Source organism: Globicephala melas, chromosome 13, assembly GCF_963455315.2.
Source record: "Globicephala melas chromosome 13, mGloMel1.2, whole genome shotgun sequence".
Taxonomy (NCBI): domain Eukaryota; kingdom Metazoa; phylum Chordata; class Mammalia; order Artiodactyla; family Delphinidae; genus Globicephala; species Globicephala melas.
In genome coordinates this window covers 29,420,970-29,441,269 of record NC_083326.1, presented here as the reverse complement: position 1 = coordinate 29,441,269, position 20,300 = coordinate 29,420,970, and the positions used below count along the sequence as shown (strand labels likewise).

Below are 20,300 nucleotides of genomic sequence, written 5' to 3'. Positions count from 1 at the left end.
GGCCGTCCGTGCAGGGAGATACATTTCAGTGCACGAGGTCGGGAAGCCCGGGGCCACTCGCGGCCCGCTGTCTCCGTGAGGGGTGCTGCTCCTCACTGTGCACCTCTCACCCTCAGACACACCCGAGGTCGTCGCCTGTGGGAGGCCCACTTTGGGCCTCACCGGAGAGAGAGGGCGGCCGTGCGCCTTGAGACCGATCAAGGAGGAAGGAGAGGGAGGGGCCGGTCCTGCCGGGCAGGACACAAATCCCAACAAATCTTTGGCAAAGTAACAAACAACTGCCCCCGTCTATTAAAGTCAAGGACATCCACGACCTTTAACCTAGTGACCCTGCTCTGGAAGTAACTCCACGGGAGTACAGGCAGCACAGAGATCACAACGCACCTTCTCAAGTAATTAAATATCATGTTGTCGGAAGAAAATCAGAGCTTAATCAGCGACGATGCTTTCAGAACAAAATAATCCACCAACCAACAGCCCAACTGAAAGTGGCCTAAACCCCGGGCGTCTGTCCACATCTGGAGCCCAGCCGCAGGGTCAACTGACACCCCGCTGGCCTCCAGGGGCCCCTCGTCCACATCCACTCTGCTGGCGTCAACCGGGCTCATGTCGGCCCCCGCGGCCTGTTGCCGAGGCCAGAGGGTAGGGAATCGGGTGAGTCCCTGCCCCCTGCAACGAGCACTCCGGTGGAGCCACGCGGTCAGCGCAGGCTGCCAGGCCACCAGAGCAGGAGAAATCCACCGCCACACGTGGGCCGCTAACAGCAAAGGTGGCTCTCGGGATGGGCTCGGGGCTCCAGAAAGGAGGGGACCCGGAAGCACGACCACGTGCGTTCAGCAGAAGCACAAGCGTTTCAAGGCAGTGGCCACTCCTCAAAAACAAAGCAAAGCTTCAGGTCCCTCACTTACACCTCGGAGAGCTAAGGTGTTTACAGGGTGCTCTGTAAGGTCCCCAACTCAGCTGATTTCCAGTCAACAGGCAGGAAGGAAACAGACACCCGTGGAGACACGTGTGGAAACCACTGGCCACGCTCCCTCCGGGCAGTGCCTTCCTCCCCGACCTGGGTCTCTCTCTATGTTCCTATTTACCAACTGCCACGGCCACCAGTGTGACCTGTGACCTGAGGGCCGGGGCTACAGAGCAGAGCTGCTCCCAACTGGCCCTTCTGGGGGTGGCAGCGGGGACGGACCCGAAGGGCAAGACAGGAGGGTCAGGTCCAGCCGCCTGAGGCCACCCCTTGGCACCGAGCAAAGGTGGGGCGTTTGCAGGTCCAGGCTGAGCCACAGACTCGTCTGCCCCAGTCCCGGGACCCGAGACAGGACGGAAGAACATGCAGAAAGGCCCGACGTGGGCATGGGTGAGGACTGTGCCCCCGGCCCGATCCCACAGGCACCCCACTCTGCTGCCTGCTGGCTAAGTCCTGCGAGGACGCCTTTGCGTGCAGGGCGCGCGTACCTGAAGGAGGAGAGCTCCGCGTGCACCGGCAGGGAGCCGGGGGGCCCGGGGCCCGCAGCACCCTGGCGGATGAGCTTGCCCGTGCTGGCGTCGTAGATCCGAACTTCAGGGCCAGGCGGGGCCTTGGGATGCACGGGTGTTGGATGAAACAGGGTGGCTGGAAGCAGGCCCTGCCTCTCGGGAAAGGCGGCCGGGCCGTCCTCCCTGGGGGGGAGGCGAGAACGAAGTGGTGAGGAGAGGCCGGAACAGATCGGGACCCCCCGCGCCTCCCTCCCGCCGGGACTGTGAATCCGCGCGTGAAGTCGTGGTTCTCCGTTAAGCCTGGGGTTCGACCTCGGCTGGGACACAAGGCCCCTTGGAGAGCGCGGGCTGCACCGCTGTCTGTCTGACACTGTTTCCGGCTTCACCTCTAAACACAGCACCCGCTCTGATGGAGCCGGTGCGCTGCCCGTGCTGCCTGGCTCTGCCCACGGGCCCTCTGCACCCATCCCTCGTCCTGGCCACCCCCTCCCTCCACGCTGGACTCTGTAAAGACCCTGTGACTCGATGGGACCACGTCCCAGCTGTGAAAGAAACAGCCGCAAACTAGGATTCGCTGCTTAAAGCTGACTTGTGTCTCAGGAGAAGCACTTCCGCTTCTCCTCCAGGTGACACTGGTCAGAGATACTCTTTATGACAGTCTGCGCAGCGGGGGCGGCGGCGTCTCCCGAGCGGGAGCAGCGGCTGTGTGGGCTCCAGCGCGGACCCTCCCTCTGAGCCACCGGCCGCCCCCCCGCGGGCGCCCACCTCTGGGATTTGGCCGGGTCACCACGTAGCGGGAACAGCCGCTCCTCCACCTTGTCCCAGCGCTCCAGGCAGCTCCACAGCCAGTCGGGGTTGACCACGTGCAGCTGCCCGGAATCCTGGGCCTGGCGCACCTTCTCCGTGCCTGCGGGCACATGCACTCTGCTTGCAGCCGCCGCGGGCCACTGGTCTGCCGTCAGGGCTTGGGGCGGCGGGGACAGCAGGGGCCCTGGAGGGAACAGCCCTCAGAGCAGGGCCCACCGTGTGATGGCTCCTCAAGAGCCCCGCTTCTCTACATCGGCACCCACCCCAGAGCCTCGAGCCCGGGGCCTCGGGGAGCAGTGACACCTGGGTGGCCCCGTAGTGCGGACCGTGGAGGTAGCCGGTTCGGAGGGGGAGCCGGAGCCCCACCCGGAGGCGGTCGGGGCCGGGGCAGGAGGGCGTGACTCACCGGCCCGCGCGGCGATCAGGTGGGTGGCCCGGTCGGGGTTGCCGGGCTCCAGCACCAGCTGGGTGACGATCCTGGCGCCCAGGGCCGTGGCGTGGTAGTGCTCCCGCGTCTTCTCGATGGGGAAGTTCGTGGGGTGCAGCCCGCTGAAGATGATTGCGACGTCGGCCAGCACCCTGCTGCGCAGCTCGGGGACAATCTTCCGGATGTCGGGGGCGTCCTGGGTCTCCCCGCGGAGAAAGCAGTCATACCTGGCATAGTAGGTGGCATGCACGCGGGCGAGGATCTCCTCCAGGTGGACCAGGTGGTCGTCGGCGTCGGCGTCCTCCTCCTCCTCCTCCTCCTCCGCGCTCTGGTCCAGGGACTCGCCCACCGTGATGCCTGACTGCTCGCTGTTCTGGGACTCTGTCTCGGCCTCCCTCCTGTCGGCACAGCCGCCGCCCAGCCCGCAGAGGCCGTCCCGCTCGCCCTCCCCCTGCACGGCCGCCTGGACGCCGGGCCCGGGCTCCATGCACGGACTGGCGCCCGAGGCGCTGCCCTGGGCCACGATGTCCCCAGCATGGCGGGTGGCCGCAGGCTTTCTCCGGGTCCTCTTCTCCCCACTCTCCCCATCAGAGGGGATGGGGGACGGCCGGCCCTCGGACTCGCTGTTGCTCCCGCTGTCACTGGGGACATCTGGGTCCGGGTCAGGGCCCACCGGACCCAGCACGGGCCTCTTCTCTGGCGGCGTCCGCCCGTGCTGCTGGGTGCCCGCCAGGGGCCCCCGGCCGTCAGCAGAGGGGGCGCAGGCGGCGGGCCGAGCGCCCCTCTCCTCCTCCTGCCCGGGACAGGGCCAGCCCCCCCGAGGGCCTGCGCCCCCGTTGAGCTCCCGCGTGGGCTTCCCGAGGCCGTTGCTCTGCTCGACCCCAGACACCTGCCTTCCTTCCTCGGGATCCTTGACGGATGGAGGCTGCTCCGTGGCGTCGGCACCTTTAGGAGAAGGACTGACTGCACGTGTGCATGAGAGACAAGGTGACCGTCACCTAACATTTAAGAGGAAACCCCCTGTGGAAACAAACTCCATCCACCTGCCCCCAGCTGCTAGCTGGAGGGACCTCTGGCCAGGGAGGGCGCCCTCAGCCGGGAAGGGCTGGAGGGCGAGTATCTCAGGTCTGCGGGCCTCCCCCGGCCGCCTCGTTTTGGGTTCCACAGTGGTACGAGATGCGCAGAACATGCTTGGGTCCCAGGCTGTGGCCAGATCGGGCCCAGCTCGAGCTGTGCCGGGCAGCCTCGCCCCCGAGGGTGCCCTGGGGTCTCACTCCCCTGCCTGCCCCTCAAAGCTCCACTTTAGTGACTACAGCAATAACTGTAGGCCTCAAAACGGATTATTTAAAAGCTAAAGATCATCAGAAACACTTCAAACCAAAACTTTAAAATTTTTTCAGACTCTGGGTTCCAGCTCGCCTGGGAGGTTCCCCGCAGGCTCTGGGCCGGGGCCCGGCACCAATCGCCCACGGGCTGGAGCCTCACACACCAAACTCCCAGTGTCATGTTTGTCTTTCAAGGAAAGCCGGGATGAAAGGTAGTATTCAGATGCATTAAATTAAATAGTATTCTTTAATCTTTACTCAACGGGAAAATGTTTAGGCTGGTACTAGTAAAAGAAAAAACAAAACCCACACTGAAACCAAGTAATACCACGTTTTCAGCATAATATAAACAACACAGACAGGACAGAGCTGGTGCTGCCTGGCGGCCAGGAGGCCACACCCACCTCTCCTCCGCGCCTGGGGCTCCCGGGGCCCGCACGGGGCATTGACGTCGCCTGTGCCCTGGAAGTACACGTATTTCCTCACAGTTATCAGGTTGGGGGCGAACTTCCACACGTCTTCTCGGTCATCGATGATGCAAACCATGGAGTCTCCACAAGGAAACAGATTTCTAGAAGTAAAGATGCATCGGAAGTACTAGCACAATCTACAAAAGGTCATCATCGATCGAACGTCAAGACCATCTTTTACATGAAACCAGCAGAGAGCATATTAATCAGAACCAGATGCAAACTGCACTGAAGGGCTTTTGTTTAGTTCACATTTAAAAAAGTTTCCAGAGAAAGTTATACTAAGATAGTTACACTTTTCTCCAGTGTCTGACACTCCTTAAGGCAGGAGTCATGGCAAATTCTTCAAAGGGCCAGAGAGTGAAGGGTTTACTGTTTGGGGCCATGGAAAGCCCTCACCCAGGGGAAGCTGGCACAGACCAATGGGCCTGGCCACATCCCAACACGGCTTTATTTACAAACACGTGTACTCGGCCTGCGCCAGCGAGAGCTCTCAGTTACAGGCAGGAGGGCAAGGCCTCACTCAAATCCTGGCTGGGGCACCTACACGATGCCAAGTCCAAAAAGTGACTGTTGTGTTCCCGAAAGCTATGAGGATGTATGGGTGGAGCAAGATGTTAACAAGGGTCCAAAAAGCCACCTTATGGACACAGGCCTGCTCTGTGGTCTTTTCACTTGATTTCTGCCCACAACACTTAGATTCAGACAGACAGGCGCAAGGATGCAAAATTCAGAAGGATGAGTGCTTCCTGCCTGTTTTCTAGGATCGGGAAACAAACCCAGGAGAAACGCATGTCATTGTTCAGGTTTTCTAGCTGCTACTAAAGGCTACAACTAGTCAGAAAAAACCGTTCGCGTGTCCAGAATTGTCTTCGGTGAGTCTGTTTTCCACAGGCAAAGCGTAAGCGGTAGCCAAAGTGACCGACACAGTTAATGCCTCTAGCACATTTAACTCCAGACGAGGGAGGTGAAAACCACACCAAATCGAGACCGGGGAACAGAGCCAAGCGCCGCCCCCGGAGCTGCCATGGAGCCCCTCCCCTCTGACACGCTCAGCCTCGGGCAGGTTTTCCCCCGAACCAGTCATCACACCCTCCCTCGATTTCCTTCGTCCTCGAACCTGCTCGTCCGGATGCCTAACCAGTAAACACGAGAACTGTTTCTGAAACAAGTACTCTGATTCTCTTCTTGCATCCCATAGACATGAACAGGTCTCAGTCTGTGTGGATACCCTAAATCTGAAACACGAAATGTTAGCTAAGGGTGGCCAACGCCAGCCAAAAGGCCACTGGGGCCACAGCTGTTACTGTCCAAGTCTTAAGAATCAACAGCCATGAAGAAAGTGATACCTGACACAGGACACAATGGGGGAGGCGACTTTCTGGGTAGCAGTGGGGAAATTCCTTGTAGAGTGAGCAGGAAATTCCCAAGAATATAAATCAGCTCTCAGGGAGGGATGGGAGGGAGCCCTGGTGTAAGAGCACACAGACCCGGATCGGGAGGGGCACAGAGGGACGGAAGGACGTGGAAACAGGCCGAGCGCCAGTGCAGAGTAGCACGACTTAGGATTTGATAACTGACTGTACGCTGCACAGCACGCAGGTCTTAAGGAAACAGAAGTCCGAGGTGCCAACACCCCCTAAAACTCCCGACTAGGCCAAACAGCCCCCTCGCCCTCTGGGGAGGCTCTGGGGGCTGGGCCGCCCAGACTATCTCTCCACGCATCCCCCAGGCCCTGGGCTCACTCCTCCCCCGACACCCATGTCGCCCTGGGCTCTGGCCCAAGTGCCCCAGGAGCCACCATTGCCTGGACATTCAAGGAGAGCAGGGAAGGGAGGGGTCTGGTTAGAAGACAGCGGACTCGCTACGTGCCAGAAAGTGGACGCTGGTAACCGGGAGAATAAATACAGAACGACTGGGCTGATGCTCAAAACGCAGACTTTACGACGGAAACTGAACGGTGACCTCAGATGCGCACAGCCAGGTACATACCTAAGGTTCCCCGTTTTGGAAAACGGGTCAATACATTCGTCCCTCGATAATATTCGATGTGAAAAAAGCTTCTTCTCAGGATCTAAGAAGCCTTTGAAAAGAAAACAGGACAAGGTCACGTGTCTGCAACGCACTGATGTCCCTTCCTACGTGCAGTGATGTGCAGAACAGAGCACCAGCATCGAGCACTTTCCTCTTCCAGGTGAGACCGTCACCCTCTTACACCCTTGTACAGCTCCTTCCCTCTGATCTTTTTTTTCTCACTGTTGTGGCCTCTCCCGTTGCGGAGCACAGGCTCCGGACGCGCAGGCTCAGCGGCCATGGCTCACGGGCCCAGCCGCTCCGCGGCGTGTGGGATCTTCCCGGACCGGGGCATGAACCCGTGTCCCCTGCATCGGCAGGCGGACTCTCAACCACTGCGCCATCAGGGAAGCCCTCCTTCCCTCTAATCTTAACGCAGGTAAGGGCTTTGGTCCAGGAAATGTTGACTGAATCTCACATCACCTGGAATCTTGCTGGGACAGCAGACGGGATGAACAAAGTTCAGTGTTACCCGGAAGCTCAGAGCCGCGGGCAATTAGCACCACGTCTGCCCACCTCGCAGGGGACTGAGAGTGGCATCAGGGAGGAGCCCATCGCCGACAGAAGTGGCGCCAAACAGGAGTTCACGTGCTGGTTTGGCTTTGTCTCCCTGACCTTCGTGTTCGCAAAGCAAAGGGGAGGGCAGGGCGTTCGGGCAGCACTCCTAAACTCACACCGTGACAGGAGAACCCGTGTTTCCTCAAGCCTTTCTTTACATGGACGAGGAGGCACCTTCATAACCTCGCGTGCGTCCTCTCCCACACGGCCCGCCCACAGCCGCCTCCCTCGGTGACAGGACCCTTGACATTGCAGGTTTGACACCCACGCCTTACTGTTTCCTACTACTGACGGAGACGGACGCGTCACCGGTTGCTAGGCCTGCAGCCCGAGGTCCTCCTCCGGGCGGAGCCGTGTGCCCCTCCTGAGGGTCCCTGTGCAGCGGGGCGGCAGCCGCCCAGTGCTCAGGGCCTCGAGGTCACTGAGTCATCTGCTTCATCGACAGACAACGCCCATCTCGCAGGAGAAACACACACTACCGTTCTACTATGTAAAGAACTTGTATGAACGCTGAAGCCTCTCAGCGGCTAAATCTAAAACACTGAGTATCAGAGCCTCTACAACAAATGAAGAGCACGCGATGCGCTTAACATTTCCGCCCCAACGGGAGCGTTTCTATCCTCGCTACACCGAAAGGACACATTTTGTGAAAACAGTAAAGTTGACAGGAAGAGGAAGTTACGAAAACCATCACTGTTAAAACCACTGTCAGGCCTCCGCATGTGTGGCCTCTGCTTGTCATCTGCGAATGATCAGACTGACACGGCCGGTCAGCCGACTCCTTCCAGCGAAAAGCGCTGTGGCCACTAAGCTCAAATCCACGTGCCCCCGAAGGCCTCGCGGCTCCCAGAGCTATGTGGGGCACCAGCCCTGGGGGCCACGTGCTTCCTCCCAGGCCCTCTCTGCAGGTGAACCGTGGTCGCTCTCAACGCCCTCACTGGGGTGGCCGAACCACCTCGGGGCCCCTGGTCGAGGTGCTGCTTGGAGGGTCTCTGCACCCACCGTCGCTGGGATGCTGCCTGCGGTTTCCTCGTGATGGCCTCGTCTGGACTTGCTGCAACTTGGGATTCTACGGCACACGGTGCAGCCTGAGATGGGGCGAGCCCTGTTCTTAGGAACCTCAGGAAGCGGCGATGGCCACAGGCCCTGGGGGGGGGGGGCAGGGCGGCAGGCTGAGCAGGAACGCCCCCCCCCCGGACCTTCGCTGGTGCTCTCCGTGCCTCACTAACTGACACCTAGCGAGGCCAGGTTCCAGAGGTGACGGCCACGAGGAGAAGCCTGAGGTCGCACCTGAAGACGTCACTTGCTATTCCCACGTGGGGTGTGGCTTACTCAGCGGTGTGAGAACTCTGCAAAGGAGTTGCGTCAGTCTCCAAACCACGCTCCCGCGGAGCCGCAGAGCAGCCATACGCTGAAGGTGAACACGCTGAACGTTAGTTATGAGATGGATTAACTAATGACGCTGCCTCTGTGTTTGTGACTAACATTTCCTACAGAGGCACCAAATGTTAAAGGGGAATTTAAAATGTATTTCTCCACTGACAAGACCAAGCCCCATCTGCAAAGGCGTTTGCATTTAAAAGTACTTAGTTTACCGTACCTGTAACTAATCCTTAGGAGCTGTGACATACTGCGGGTGCCAATGTCCAGTGATGGGCCCCAGTGGGCTAGAGCCCAAATGTGCCTACGCAGGGGAAGCTGGTGCCCTTCACCCCGTCCCAGCCAGAGCTGGGGGCCAGGGGCCTCCGGTGTCCATGCACGAGAGCAGCCAGCACAGAACCGCAAGCCCGAACTAGGACAGCAGGTTAATACATCATCACGCTGCTCCCTTCCAAGTAAGAGAGACTGTTCTGTCTGCGCCGAAAGTGCTAACTGCAGACGAACACAAGCAACACGGCTCCAGAGCTATTTCCAAACGGATTAACATTTTTTAACAGAACCCTCATAGCGAGAGTTTCTACTTTTCCACGTATGTGTGGTCCTGACCGACTTCCAAAGAGGCCCGTGGCGTGCAGCTGACCGGAGTGATGGCAGCCTGCCCTCTGCACTGGAGCGCGTCTGTCACGGCCCGTGGGCCCGGCAGAGCAGGGAGGTTCTCGTCCGCCTGCAGCCTGTGGACCGACTTAACTGGGCCCCCACCTGCCAGCTGGGAAACTGAAACTGAGTTTGGGAGACCTTCCTGATCTTTCCCCTTCATCTTCAAGAAACATTGAGAAAAAGAGAGAAGCCAAACGTGAAGTGTCCAGTGCGGGGACTGAGCCCCGCGGCCCGCTCACCTGCGATCGTGTGTGCGTACAGCCGGCTGCCGAACGTGAAGACGTGGAGCTCGTACAGCTTGGCGATCTTCTCCAGGAACCCCTTGCAGTGCGGACGCAGACGGGTGTGCAGCATCGGTTCGCCCCGGCCCAGCTGGAAGTGGAATATGCCCTGCAGAGAACAGGCCCAGTCAGGGGGCGGGAGCCGCCGTGAAGGCTTGGCCTTGCGGCTGACATGGTCACCGGCGGGAGCTGACATGCAGTGAACCACGCCCACTCCACAGAAACGCTCTCCTTTCTCACGCTCTATGGCGGAGGGGGGCTCCACCTTCCCTGCTGTGGTAACCACCTATGGTAAGTGCCCAGGACAAGCAAGGAGCTACCCAGAACGACCAGGTAACTACCTACCTGGGATAACTTCCTGTGATGACTATGGTAACTCGGCTGTCCGAGGGCTTCACTAAAAGGCTATCAGGACACCGGTGGACGCTTACACACCCTGACCGTCTTGCCAACACTGTTTCTCTGATCACGGACAAAGTGTGCACCCTGAGAGAGTCACTGCCCATAGCAGCAAGCGGCAGAGCCGCTGCGGACCGCTTAGGACCCACCTCCAGGGGCTACTGACAGTGTCTCCCAGAGCTAGGTGAACACAAACCAAGGGTCCCACATCACTCAGTCTAACTCATGGACGGTTTAAGATGCAACTTTACTACCGTACAAATGAAACACAGAAGCTGAAACAGTATTCGCAGACATCTTTAGGAGACAGACAACCTGCTTATACGTGATTAACGTGCACGCACGTCCACTCTCCTTAGGGAGTTAAACGTTGATCCTTTCAATCCTCTTTGTCATTCGTTTTCTCAGTAGTAATAAACTAAAAAGAAAGGAAACAACCTGAGGCCTAGTTAATTTTTTGCTAGCTCTAAATCCGTCACACCCCTCATGATGGGGCTGTTCTGGTAAAGCATCTGGGAGTGTGAAATGGTATAAAACACCTTCCACCATACTCAACAGCTAAAACGTCCAGAAGCTACAATAGAAACATCCTTAAAATCCCAAGTTAGGATCTCCGAGGTTAAGGATTCAACATGCCTCTCTGGCTGTCGCCAGCAGGTGTCCTGTGGGTCCGGAGTTGGGGGCGAGACGGGGGGTTGCCATGCGTCCCGATGCTGTCTGGGGGTCCAGAGGGGCCTGGCCAGTGGGCAGGTGTGGGCAGAGGCACAGGGAAGCCCCCAGCAGCAGTTGAGCGCCGTCCACATGGCCCCGAGGACACCCTCCTGCCACACAAGCTGAGAACGGGAGTGGCATAACCGTGCAAACTCTTATGCAAGGAGTGAAAAGGCCCGGCTTCGCAGGCAGAATAAGCCCAAGTGGCTGCGGTGCTCGCGGCAGCCATGCCCTCAAACTCTGCCCCCCAGCCTGAGTGCAGCGGTCGTGATGCAGGAAACCCCCGAGACGCCTGCCAATCGTGGACGTCACACAAAGAGCGTCTTACAGAAGAGCCCACGACATCGAAGATTAACTGAAAAGCACACGCTGTTCTGCGGGTGAGGGACTCGACGCCAGCGCTCACCAGCTACTCACCGGCCTCCGCACCGTGGCCGAGAGCTTCCGGAGCAGAGCGCCCTGCGCCTGCACACTTACTGAGCCGAGGATCCGCCCTCCTTCAGACGAAGCTTGTACCCAAGCTGCTCAGGCCTGCGCGTGTCGCTGAATGAGCTGCCCACCCCCCCCGGCCCCCAGAGGAGCTCACCTTGTTGGACATCTGCGGGCAATGCTGCTCCGTCGTGTGGATCAAGGTCTGGTCCAAGTCCACCATGAGCACTAGTTTTCTGTTGCGATGCAGTCGCTGCTGGTCCTCCCTTCCTAGCTTTTCAGCTTGCTAGTTAAAAAGGAAAAAGAGAGACGACAAAGCAAGTACATGTGGATCCAAAACAAAACTCGGTCTTATGAGAAAACAGAAGAGAAAGCCGAGGGGTTCACGGCCCCACACGCCTCGCCCGCCTCGCTCGCAAGCCTAGCGGCCTGCAGACTAGGCCCCAGTGCCAGTCCTGCGTGGTCCAACCCTCTTGAAGCCACTCCGACTTGTGACTGCTTTTCATTAAACAGGCAGACCGGTGAACGGGGGCTGAGAAGGAAGTGGCTGTGTCTATACAGACTCAGCCGAAGGCTCTGGAGCCGCTCAGGGCAAGCGACCGGCAGAGCTGAGACAAGCAGCGAGCCGAGCGTGGGGCGGAGGGGATCCCGCTGTCCGCTTCTGAAGCGGCTCACGCAGGACGGGCGAGGGTTAGTCCTGCACAGCAGAAACGACGGGGGGCGCCTTCTTCTCTTTCTATCCTCAAACTTCCTTGTTTTGTCTTAAACGTACACTTACGTATTTGTATTTGTTTAAATTTCAGCAATTCAGAAAAACCAGAATCACGTACCTCGCACTTTGTCTTTCCCATGAAGGACAAAGTAGGTACACATCATTTAAAAGCACACACCTGACAAAATCATAACACTGAAGAGAGCTATTACCTACTACCTGCAAGAACGCAGAGCTCCGAGACTGCCTTGCGGTAAGACAAGAAGCCAGTTGTTACAGAGCCCCGTGAGGTGGGCACCGTGCCTAGTGCCCGGGCCTGGCGACTCTCACTCACCCCACCGTGTGGACCCTGGCCCAGGTGTCAGGAGGCCTCTGACCAACACGGCAATGTACAAAAAGCAAACTTTTTCTTTCCAGACATCTCTCCAGCACTCGCACGTCTCTGCACGTGAAAGCACAGCACCGGGCCCTCACCCTCCACCCCACGTCCACGCAGCCAGCACTGATCAGACCTGACACCTCCCCCCTCCTGCTCGGTCCCCTGCTCCCCGGGCAGGAGCCCTCGAGATGCCCTCCCCTCACCCCTGCTCACGATGGGCCCGGGCTCTGCGCTTCCCCCTCGGCTCTCTTCCCACCCGCAGCTCTCCAAGCCCAGGGTCCGGCTGCAGCACCCTGGAGAACTGCCGACCCAACGCAGCCCTGCGGAGCAGTGCTGCCTGCAGGCGGGATCGCTTGGGGAAGGAGGAGGAAGGGGTGCAGCCCTCACCCGCGGGCAGGCCACATGCGCCACATAAACCACCCGTCCACCGCGGGCACACTGGGAACACAGGGACGGCGACGACGGAGCTGGTGTCTTCTCCTGTCGCTCCTGACACTAAGAGCGGCCCACAGATGCGCTCACGGCTCTCAGGAACCGTCTTCCCAAACGCTGCCCCTGCCAGGGGCACACTTACCTCGGAGCTCACCATTAGCTCGGGGACGCTGTGCACCATCGACACGGTGGCCGTGGACAGCGGCACCTGCGGCCTCCCATTCTTACTCTGCAGCCTGCGAAGCGAGAAGGGGCTGCTGAAGCGACACCTGCAGCTCATTAACTCATGCAGAAATTTTAGCTCAGGCTTTAGCTGATGAGTCCTGCGGGCTTAGTGCTGAAATTTCCCCCACTGTCTGAAAACAGACAGGAAAACCAAGGAAAAAATTAAGTAAGAGTCACACTCACAGAGTTCCCTTTGAAAATAAAGATGGTCCCACTGAAACACAGAGGCCCAGAGCGTGAAAGTACAGAACGGTCCACACTGCTCTACACGTACAAACGGGGTAAGCCAACTCAACAGTGGTGGCAAACTAGCACAGGCTGCGAGATGGGGGCCTGGAGGTTGTGAGACGCCGGCTGCGTCCAGGGATGGCCGGTCCCAGTGCGGAAGCGCGGTTCACTCAGCGGGGCTGAGAAGGCAAATCCCAACCCACCAGCTGTTTCCTACCACACCTGGGGTGGGCGGCAGACATGCTTTAGTGCTTCCAGAGCTCAAAGAAATCAAACCAGAGAGGAAGCGGACTGCCTCACGCTACATGCGGGCAGACGAAGGGCAGCGGAGACAGATCCTCCAACCCGAGCCCCTCAGGCGACCTGGCCCTCCACGCTCACACCCACCACCCTCGGGCTCCAGGGGGGACGGTGTCCCACTCTCAAGCTGCCAGAACTTACTGGGTCAGGTCTTGGCCACACTCGGCGCACAGGCCCTTCATGACGACGGGGTGGCTGCATCCTTCTAATTGCACCAGAACCGCCCTAGAATCGGGGGTGAAAACGGTCACAAGTTAGCAAGAACTAAAATCTCTTGCCTTATCCAACTCCTCTAGAAAGAGCATCCGAGTGGGCACAAAGGCACTTGGATTCTGGTACCGGTTCTCCCGGCGACTCTTGCATAACTTTAACTTCACATCACCCTCCAGGGCTGCCGTTTCTCTGGCTATAAAATGAAGGACTTTTTCATCTACGACGAAACACCTGTGCCCCGTGCCAGTGTCATGAGGGAGGCCCTGCTGGGCGTTTGCCCACAAAGCAAAGACCCTCTCTGAGGCCCAGCGGCCTCCTGGTCGGTGCCCCACACGTGAGGGTGGACGGCTCTGCACCCCTCCCTCCTCACCCGTTTCTGTCCTAAAGGCTCTGGACTGCAAATGGTTTTCACGGGCAGACAGAGCTGCCAAATGGGGGGCAAAACCAGGGAAGCGACACCCCTCCTCCGAGCAGGGCCTCCTTCCTCCCCGCCCTTCCGGCCCCGTTGCTCATCACGACCAGCCACTCGGTGCCCTGGGCCAGGACGCCCCCCTCCCCCGACCCCAGTGCTGGGCGGGGTGGGCACACCAGGCCCCGCCGGCCTGGCCCCTCTCCCACCCTCAACGCCGTCTCAACCTCTCCCTGAAACGGCCCCCCTCGCCCCGATCCTAGACAAACCGGAGCGGCGGACGAGGGGCTGCCCTGAGCACACGCGGCTCCTCCCTCGACCTTGCCCTTCTGGTGGCACCTGCTCCAGGTCCCGCCCGCCTCGGCCGCTGGTGATCCGGCACCCAGGGGAGCCCTGCCCTGGCTGGCCTTCTCCACGTGTGGCCCCCCAGCCCCCCACGTCCACCCAAATCCCTCCACGAGGTGCCCACGACCCCTTCAGCCAGCAGCGCCTCCAGGACTCTTCCGCCCGCGGCCTGGTCGGGGTCTCTGCTTTCCCAGCTCTCACGGCACCTCGGCCGCATGCGGGCCATGCCCTGGGTTCCAGGCCCGGTTCCGGGCCACAGCTGGTCCTCCCTGCCCGGTCGGTTCTGGGGGGCGTTCACTGCTGACACGGGGCACCCACCTTCCCAGACCCCTCCCCGCCGGGACCCTTCCCAGCCAGCCCTGCTCTCCTGCGCCCGAGGGGAGGAACGGGGCCCTGGAAGCATCTGCGACGGCGCGGTGGAGCCAGCAAGGGGACCGGAGGCGCTCTGCTCCGCTCAAAGGCGCGTCTCAGACAGCTGCTCACGGGCCAGTGGTGCGTGTGGGCCCTTTGGCACCTGGTGAAAAGTCTGCCGCTCACCTCCAGGGACGCTGGCGGCAGGTGTCTGAGAAACAGTAACTGGCTCATCCACCAGCCCAGGAGGCTTACATATGCTGAGGCTGCTTACACTTCAGTTACAGGCTCCACGGACCTGCTGCCTTGTGACAACGTGCAGGCCACACGAACACCAGTGACCCCAGAGCTCCTGGGCCAGGAGCGATGACCTGGGGCTCAGCCTCCACACACCGCTCCTCTTGGTAGGCACACTGGTGGAGTGAAACTTACGGGGTACAGCAGCTCAGAAACACTCGGCCCAAATTAAAAGGAGGGGGAAACAGACTTGACAGTCACCCGTCCGTATCCGCAGGGGATTGGTTCCAGGACCTCGCAAGTGTCAGAATCTGAGGATGCTCAAGTCCGTTATATAAAAAGGCCTAGTGGGCTTCCCTGGTGGCGCGGTGGTTGGGAGTCCGCCTGCCGATGCAGGGGACGCGGGTTCGTGCCCCGGTCCGGGAGGATCCCACGTGCCACAGAGCGGCTGGGCCCGTGAGCCATGGCCGCTGAGCCTGCGCGTCCGGAGCCTGTGCTCCGCAATGGGAGAGGCCACAACAGTGACAGGCCCGCGTACTGCAAAAAAAAAAAAAAAAAAAAAAAGGCCTAGTATTTGCATATAACCTACATGCACCCTCCTGTGTACATTAAATCACCTCTCAGTTACCTATGATACCCAACACGATGCCAACGCTATGTAAATAATTGCTGGTATGTGGCAAATTCAAGTTTTGCTTTTTGGAACTTTCTGAACTTCCCCCCCACCCCCCAAATGTTTCAATCCAAGCTGGCTGAATACACAGATGCGGAACCTGTGGTGTGGAGGGCGGACTGTACTTCCTGTCAATTACTAGATCACTCGGAACTGCTCTCCAGGGCCAGAGCTGAGTATGACACTGTCTATCCCAAATGACTTCTGCATCAGATAAAATGACAAGAGAGAGGGAAAGGGAATTAGATAGGAGCACAGCAGCAACGTCCTTTTTGGCATAAGTTGTTTCCTCCTCCAGCTTTGCAGACACTGCTCGAGGCCGGGTGAAACGCGCCGAGTGGGCTGTGTTCTACCCTAATCCTCCACACGGCCAAGGGACTGATGCACCGTGAACTCTAAAAACAAGCCGCAGAATGCCAGGCCAGTCACCCATAAAGGTCAGCTTTCCTGGTTCGTTCCTGGAGAAAATCCATAGGATAACCATCAAATGCAATTCCTAAACAAGTTATTTTCCCCAAAACACACAAGTATCAAACTCTAATTTTTTTGTACTCATTAGCTTTTGTGTCTGCTCCAACAGGAAGGTCAGAGAGCACAGGGTGTATCAGAAAGGGCAGTGTCAGGGAGCTGGGCCCCAGCACGCTGCTCCCTGGAGCAGTCACTGTCAGGTGTTGGGTCTGGGCAGGGCTTACAGGTTAGGAGGGCTACGGGATCTCTTCTAAGTGCTAAACCTCTGAGTACTGAAGAATATTGGAGGAAAAGAGACTATTTTGTGCACCCAGATTGGGGTTTCTAAATGCCATTCTCCATTAAAAGAAAGCAGGATTTCTTGGAGAAATGGCTGACTCCAGGGCTGGGGATGGGAGAGCAGAAGCCATCTGTGTCAGAAAACAGGACCATGCTCTACGTTAACGGGACCTGGAAGGGCGCCCGCTTCCACATCCAGGACAGCTTGAGCATCAAGGCAAGTCATCGGAATGGACCATAAGCCACTGAATAAAATAAGAACCCCTGAATCCACACTGAAAAATTAGTTGTTCTTACAGAGGAAAACAAAGCAAGAAATAAAGCAGAAACGATGAAATTAAGAACATCGGCACTGTACAACCCTGATAAAAACAGCAGGTTCAGACAGGCACAGATCAAGCTGGCTGGATGTCAATGGAAGAGGCAAAGGCGCACCTACACAGCCTCCTCCCGTGTCGGTCCTTATCCATCACCACACTTGTTTCCTGATTACTTTATGCATATATTTTCCTTTCCTTTGGAGACATCAATGTACCCGAGTGAATTGAAAAAAAGCAGACAGGTGAGGGGGAAAGACATCATCAGGTACACAATTAACAGACTTACTCTCTGGCAGGCAGTGCCTTGTCAGAAAATTTTCAAATCAAAATAATTTCAATCCACATATATATTACGAAGACAGAAACAGACTCTCATTCTATCTGCTTCCCCCCAGGGGGACGCTCTGGATGAAACGCAGCCTAAGGAGAGAGCAGGGCAGAGGAAGCCCTGGCAAAGCCTCAGTAGGGACAGTGCTGTTTTATCAAAACCTCCTGGGACCTCAGCCCCTTCCTCTGTCTCAGTCAGAATAGCTCCCGTTCTCCCCGACAGCACGAAGCACTACAAAAACGTGCAATCCCGTTACAGATCACAACAGTATCTACTGATTATTTCCACTACACCCAGAGGCAGGACTTCTACGTTCCTGCAACTGTTCACTGCCTGAGAACAACCTCTGACGTGGTCAGGATGAGTCCTGCAGAGGACAGTGCAGATGGAGACAAGGACAACTCCAGCCAGGTGGGCCCGGCGCTGCGCTGGTGCTCTCCTCCCCCACACACCTGCCTTCCAGGAGAAATGCTACCACTCTTCAGGTCCTCAAAAAGCCCCACGATGAACCACTGCAGTAAGATACCCCAAGACCTGAAACACCAAAAACACACCAAAAAGAGAATTACTCACAGCTGGGAGCCTGTCACTCTATCAGCTACTGGGCTGATTGGTTACATGACCTCACTGGGTTACTCTGATCTATCTGCAGGACTGGCTGTCCTGATCCATGCATGCACGTGAGTCTCACTAACTGCCGTGACCAGTAACTGGCCCGTCTGGGCCTTGGTGGCCTTTTCCATGCAGAGGAACAGAACCACATGAAGAAGATGTCTTTCCCTCAGGGTTTTTCTACACAGTGATACAGCAGCATCAGGGTGCACCTCCATCGTTTAGCTGGCAGGTTTACAGGCTCATTATGGACCAACCAATGGTCAGGTTAAGACCTGACTTCAAAGTAACGCTGACACTGTGCCACACACACACAGCACAGCGAGCCCCTGTCCCCTAAAGGAGGCCAGGCAGACAGCTCTGGTGGCGGATGCACTCAGTGGGCAGGGGCAGGCATCTGAGCAGAAGGCTGAGGGCCTGGCTCCCCACCAAAGACGAGAGGAGAGGAGAGGAGAGGAAAGGATGCGGGATGAGACTCCCAGGGAGGCCGGTTCTATCCTGGTCACCCACTGCTGTGTGGACTAGGCAGAAGATGCTCCAAAGCCAGAGGGGCAATTAGAGCCACAGGGAGAGGAGCAGGGACTGATGCCCCCCCACCCCCGGGGAGGGCCAGGGTGGGCAGAAAGGGAACTGAGCACCCAGGGCACTGAGGTCCCCACAGAGGACAGCTGCACGCCAGCCACTAAGCAGGAGGCAGGAATGCTCCCCTGCCCCAGGCTTCTGTCCCTGACGATGACAGCAACCACACCAGCCATGCGCACACGCCTTTGTGCACAACACTGGTCAACTCAGGGAGGAGGTATAAACTGACAGGTTCACACACTTTAAAAAAGAAAAAAAAAAACCTTTACTAGATTAAAACAGAGGTACGACAGCAAGAGCCTGTGGCAGGAGGGTGCACTACTACTTCTCATTCTGACCTACCTGTGCCCAGGCCGCACCCCTTTCCTGAGCTGAGATGCAGAACTGCACCAGGTTTTACAACCCCGTTTCGCAAGGTTTACTAGAACCTAAAGAAGTGCACGCCTCCCAACAGCTGACACTGCGACAAGCATGGAGTACGCCTGATTAGTCCTGTGCGCACTATGACCCCCTAGGTTTCCTAGTTTACAAACGTGAAGTCTTGTGGGGGAGACACCTATTACAGAAAGAGAGAAAAGAGAACACAACTGTTTTACAAAGGGTGCAATTTCGGTGACGGAGAGTTTTTTAAAAAAAGCCAGCTGCCTCTGATTAATAAAGTGACTAGCAGTGACTGCCGTCCAGCCTTAGATAAACAGGCAGCCAAGCCGCTGTGGGCTCTAACTTACAAAGTTCTCTCAGAGTGCAGCCTTCAGCTGCTGCCCCGGAGACCCTTTCCCACCCAGTGCCGGGCCAGGACCCCTTCCCGGCCCAAGCCCAGAACTCCCTCTAGACCTCAGCCCCCTCCCTCCTTCCCACTCACCCGGGTGCCACCACCTGGCCAGGCTGCGCGCACAGCTCCCGCACCACGCCCGCGCGCTCCGACCTCAGCCTGCGCTCCGTGCGCACGCAGCCCCCGGAGCCGGCGCGAGTAGGGGCGGGCCCGGTGGGCTGCGCGGAGGCGGCGGCCTCGCACACGGCCAGCACAGAGCCGATGCGTACGGCCGCGCCAGCCGCCACCCTCCACTCGAGCAGGCGCAGCGGTCCGGGGCCGGGGCAGCGCACCTCGGCCACAGCCGGCGGCTGGGCGCCCTCGGCGGGAACGCGGCCGCTGGGCGGTGCCTCCATCGCAGCCGAGTGGAGGCGCTGTGGAAAAGCGGCGGTGGGCGCTCAGGGTCCGGCGCCCATCGCGGGCTACCGGGCGACCCCGGCCCAAGCAGAGGCGGCAGCAGCGCTACGATTCCCCCTTCGGCACCACCGGCTTCCACCAGCCGCCCGTTCCGCGCCGACTTCCGGGACAGCGTGCGACGTCACGTGCCACCGCATTCGTGCGCGCAGGCGCCGTGGGCCTGGGTGTAAACACGCCCACGCGGGGCCCGAGAGGTCCTCCGCCGGCCATAGGGAAATGGGCGCGTCCTAGGACCACGCTTCTGCGACTGGGCCCGGTGGGAACAGTGTTCCTTCGCCCCATCCACCCCATAAGCGCCGGCATCTGGGGCTGTGGGTCGGCATGCAACGCGGAGCTGCCGGCCCAGAAGCCCTGTCAGGCGCTGAGGCTGGACATCGTGGGACTCTGAGTCCCGGTGTGCAACGCGCCCCTCTGTACCACGAATCCCCGTAAGGCGCCGTGAATCCCGGCGTGCAACGAGGGTCTCTGTCCCGCAGTCCCCGTCACCGGCTGAGGGCCGGCGTCACGAGAACTACAAGTCCCGGCATGCAACGCTCTGCGGTTCCCACAACCCTTTATGCGCTGAGGGCTGGCTGGTGTCTTAGGACTAAGAGGCCGGTGTCCCAGAAACCCAATCAGGCGCTTTTGGTCCCGGCATGCAACAGGGGCTGACGTCCCACAACTCCTCCCATCACGTGCTAAGGCCGGTCGTCCGTCGTGGAACTACGAGGCCCAGCGTGCAGCGCGCCGCTGTCCCATGAATCCCAGTCAGACGTTTGGAATCCCGACGTGCCTCGCGGGAGTCGTGGACTGTGGTCCCAGCATGCTGTGCGCGGTCTGGGGTTGGAGCTTGGTGGGCGCCGGGACCCTCGCGTCGCCCCGGGGTGCGTGTTTTGGGGTCTTCTCGGGGTCTGGCCCTTCCCGCACTGTCGGAGCCGCCTTGCCGTCGTGCCTGCCTGGGGAGGCCAGGTGCACTGTGCGCAGGGACCAGGAGCCACTGTGGAGAC

At 58.8% G+C, this 20,300-nt stretch overlaps 1 protein-coding gene across 6 annotated transcripts in view; it reads right to left on the bottom strand.

The window, feature by feature from the left end:
• Positions 1 to 19,852, bottom strand: part of CTDP1 (CTD phosphatase subunit 1) — a 41,542-nt gene extending 21,690 nt beyond the window's left edge. The window contains exons 1-10 of one of the 6 annotated variants that reach the window (XM_070046933.1): positions 18,949 to 19,852; positions 13,411 to 13,494; positions 12,659 to 12,752; positions 11,151 to 11,279; positions 9,413 to 9,563; positions 6,498 to 6,588; positions 4,440 to 4,606; positions 2,690 to 3,673; positions 2,242 to 2,383; positions 1,456 to 1,659 (exon numbers count right to left, since the gene is read on the bottom strand). In XM_070046933.1, the coding sequence (XP_069903034.1) occupies positions 1,456 to 1,659; positions 2,242 to 2,383; positions 2,690 to 3,673; positions 4,440 to 4,606; positions 6,498 to 6,588; positions 9,413 to 9,563; positions 11,151 to 11,279; positions 12,659 to 12,752; positions 13,411 to 13,494; positions 18,949 to 19,253 (2,351 nt within the window). In that variant the 5' untranslated portion in view covers positions 19,254 to 19,852. Of the gene's footprint in view, positions 1 to 1,455; positions 1,660 to 2,241; positions 2,384 to 2,689; positions 3,674 to 4,439; positions 4,607 to 6,497; positions 6,589 to 9,412; positions 9,564 to 11,150; positions 11,280 to 12,658; positions 12,753 to 13,410; positions 13,495 to 14,773; positions 15,354 to 18,948 lie in introns of those variants that run through there. The other 5 variants (XM_070046932.1, XM_070046931.1, XM_060310152.2 and 2 more) reach the window with 5 other exon arrangements.
• Between the last annotated feature and the right edge of the window lie 448 nt (positions 19,853 to 20,300).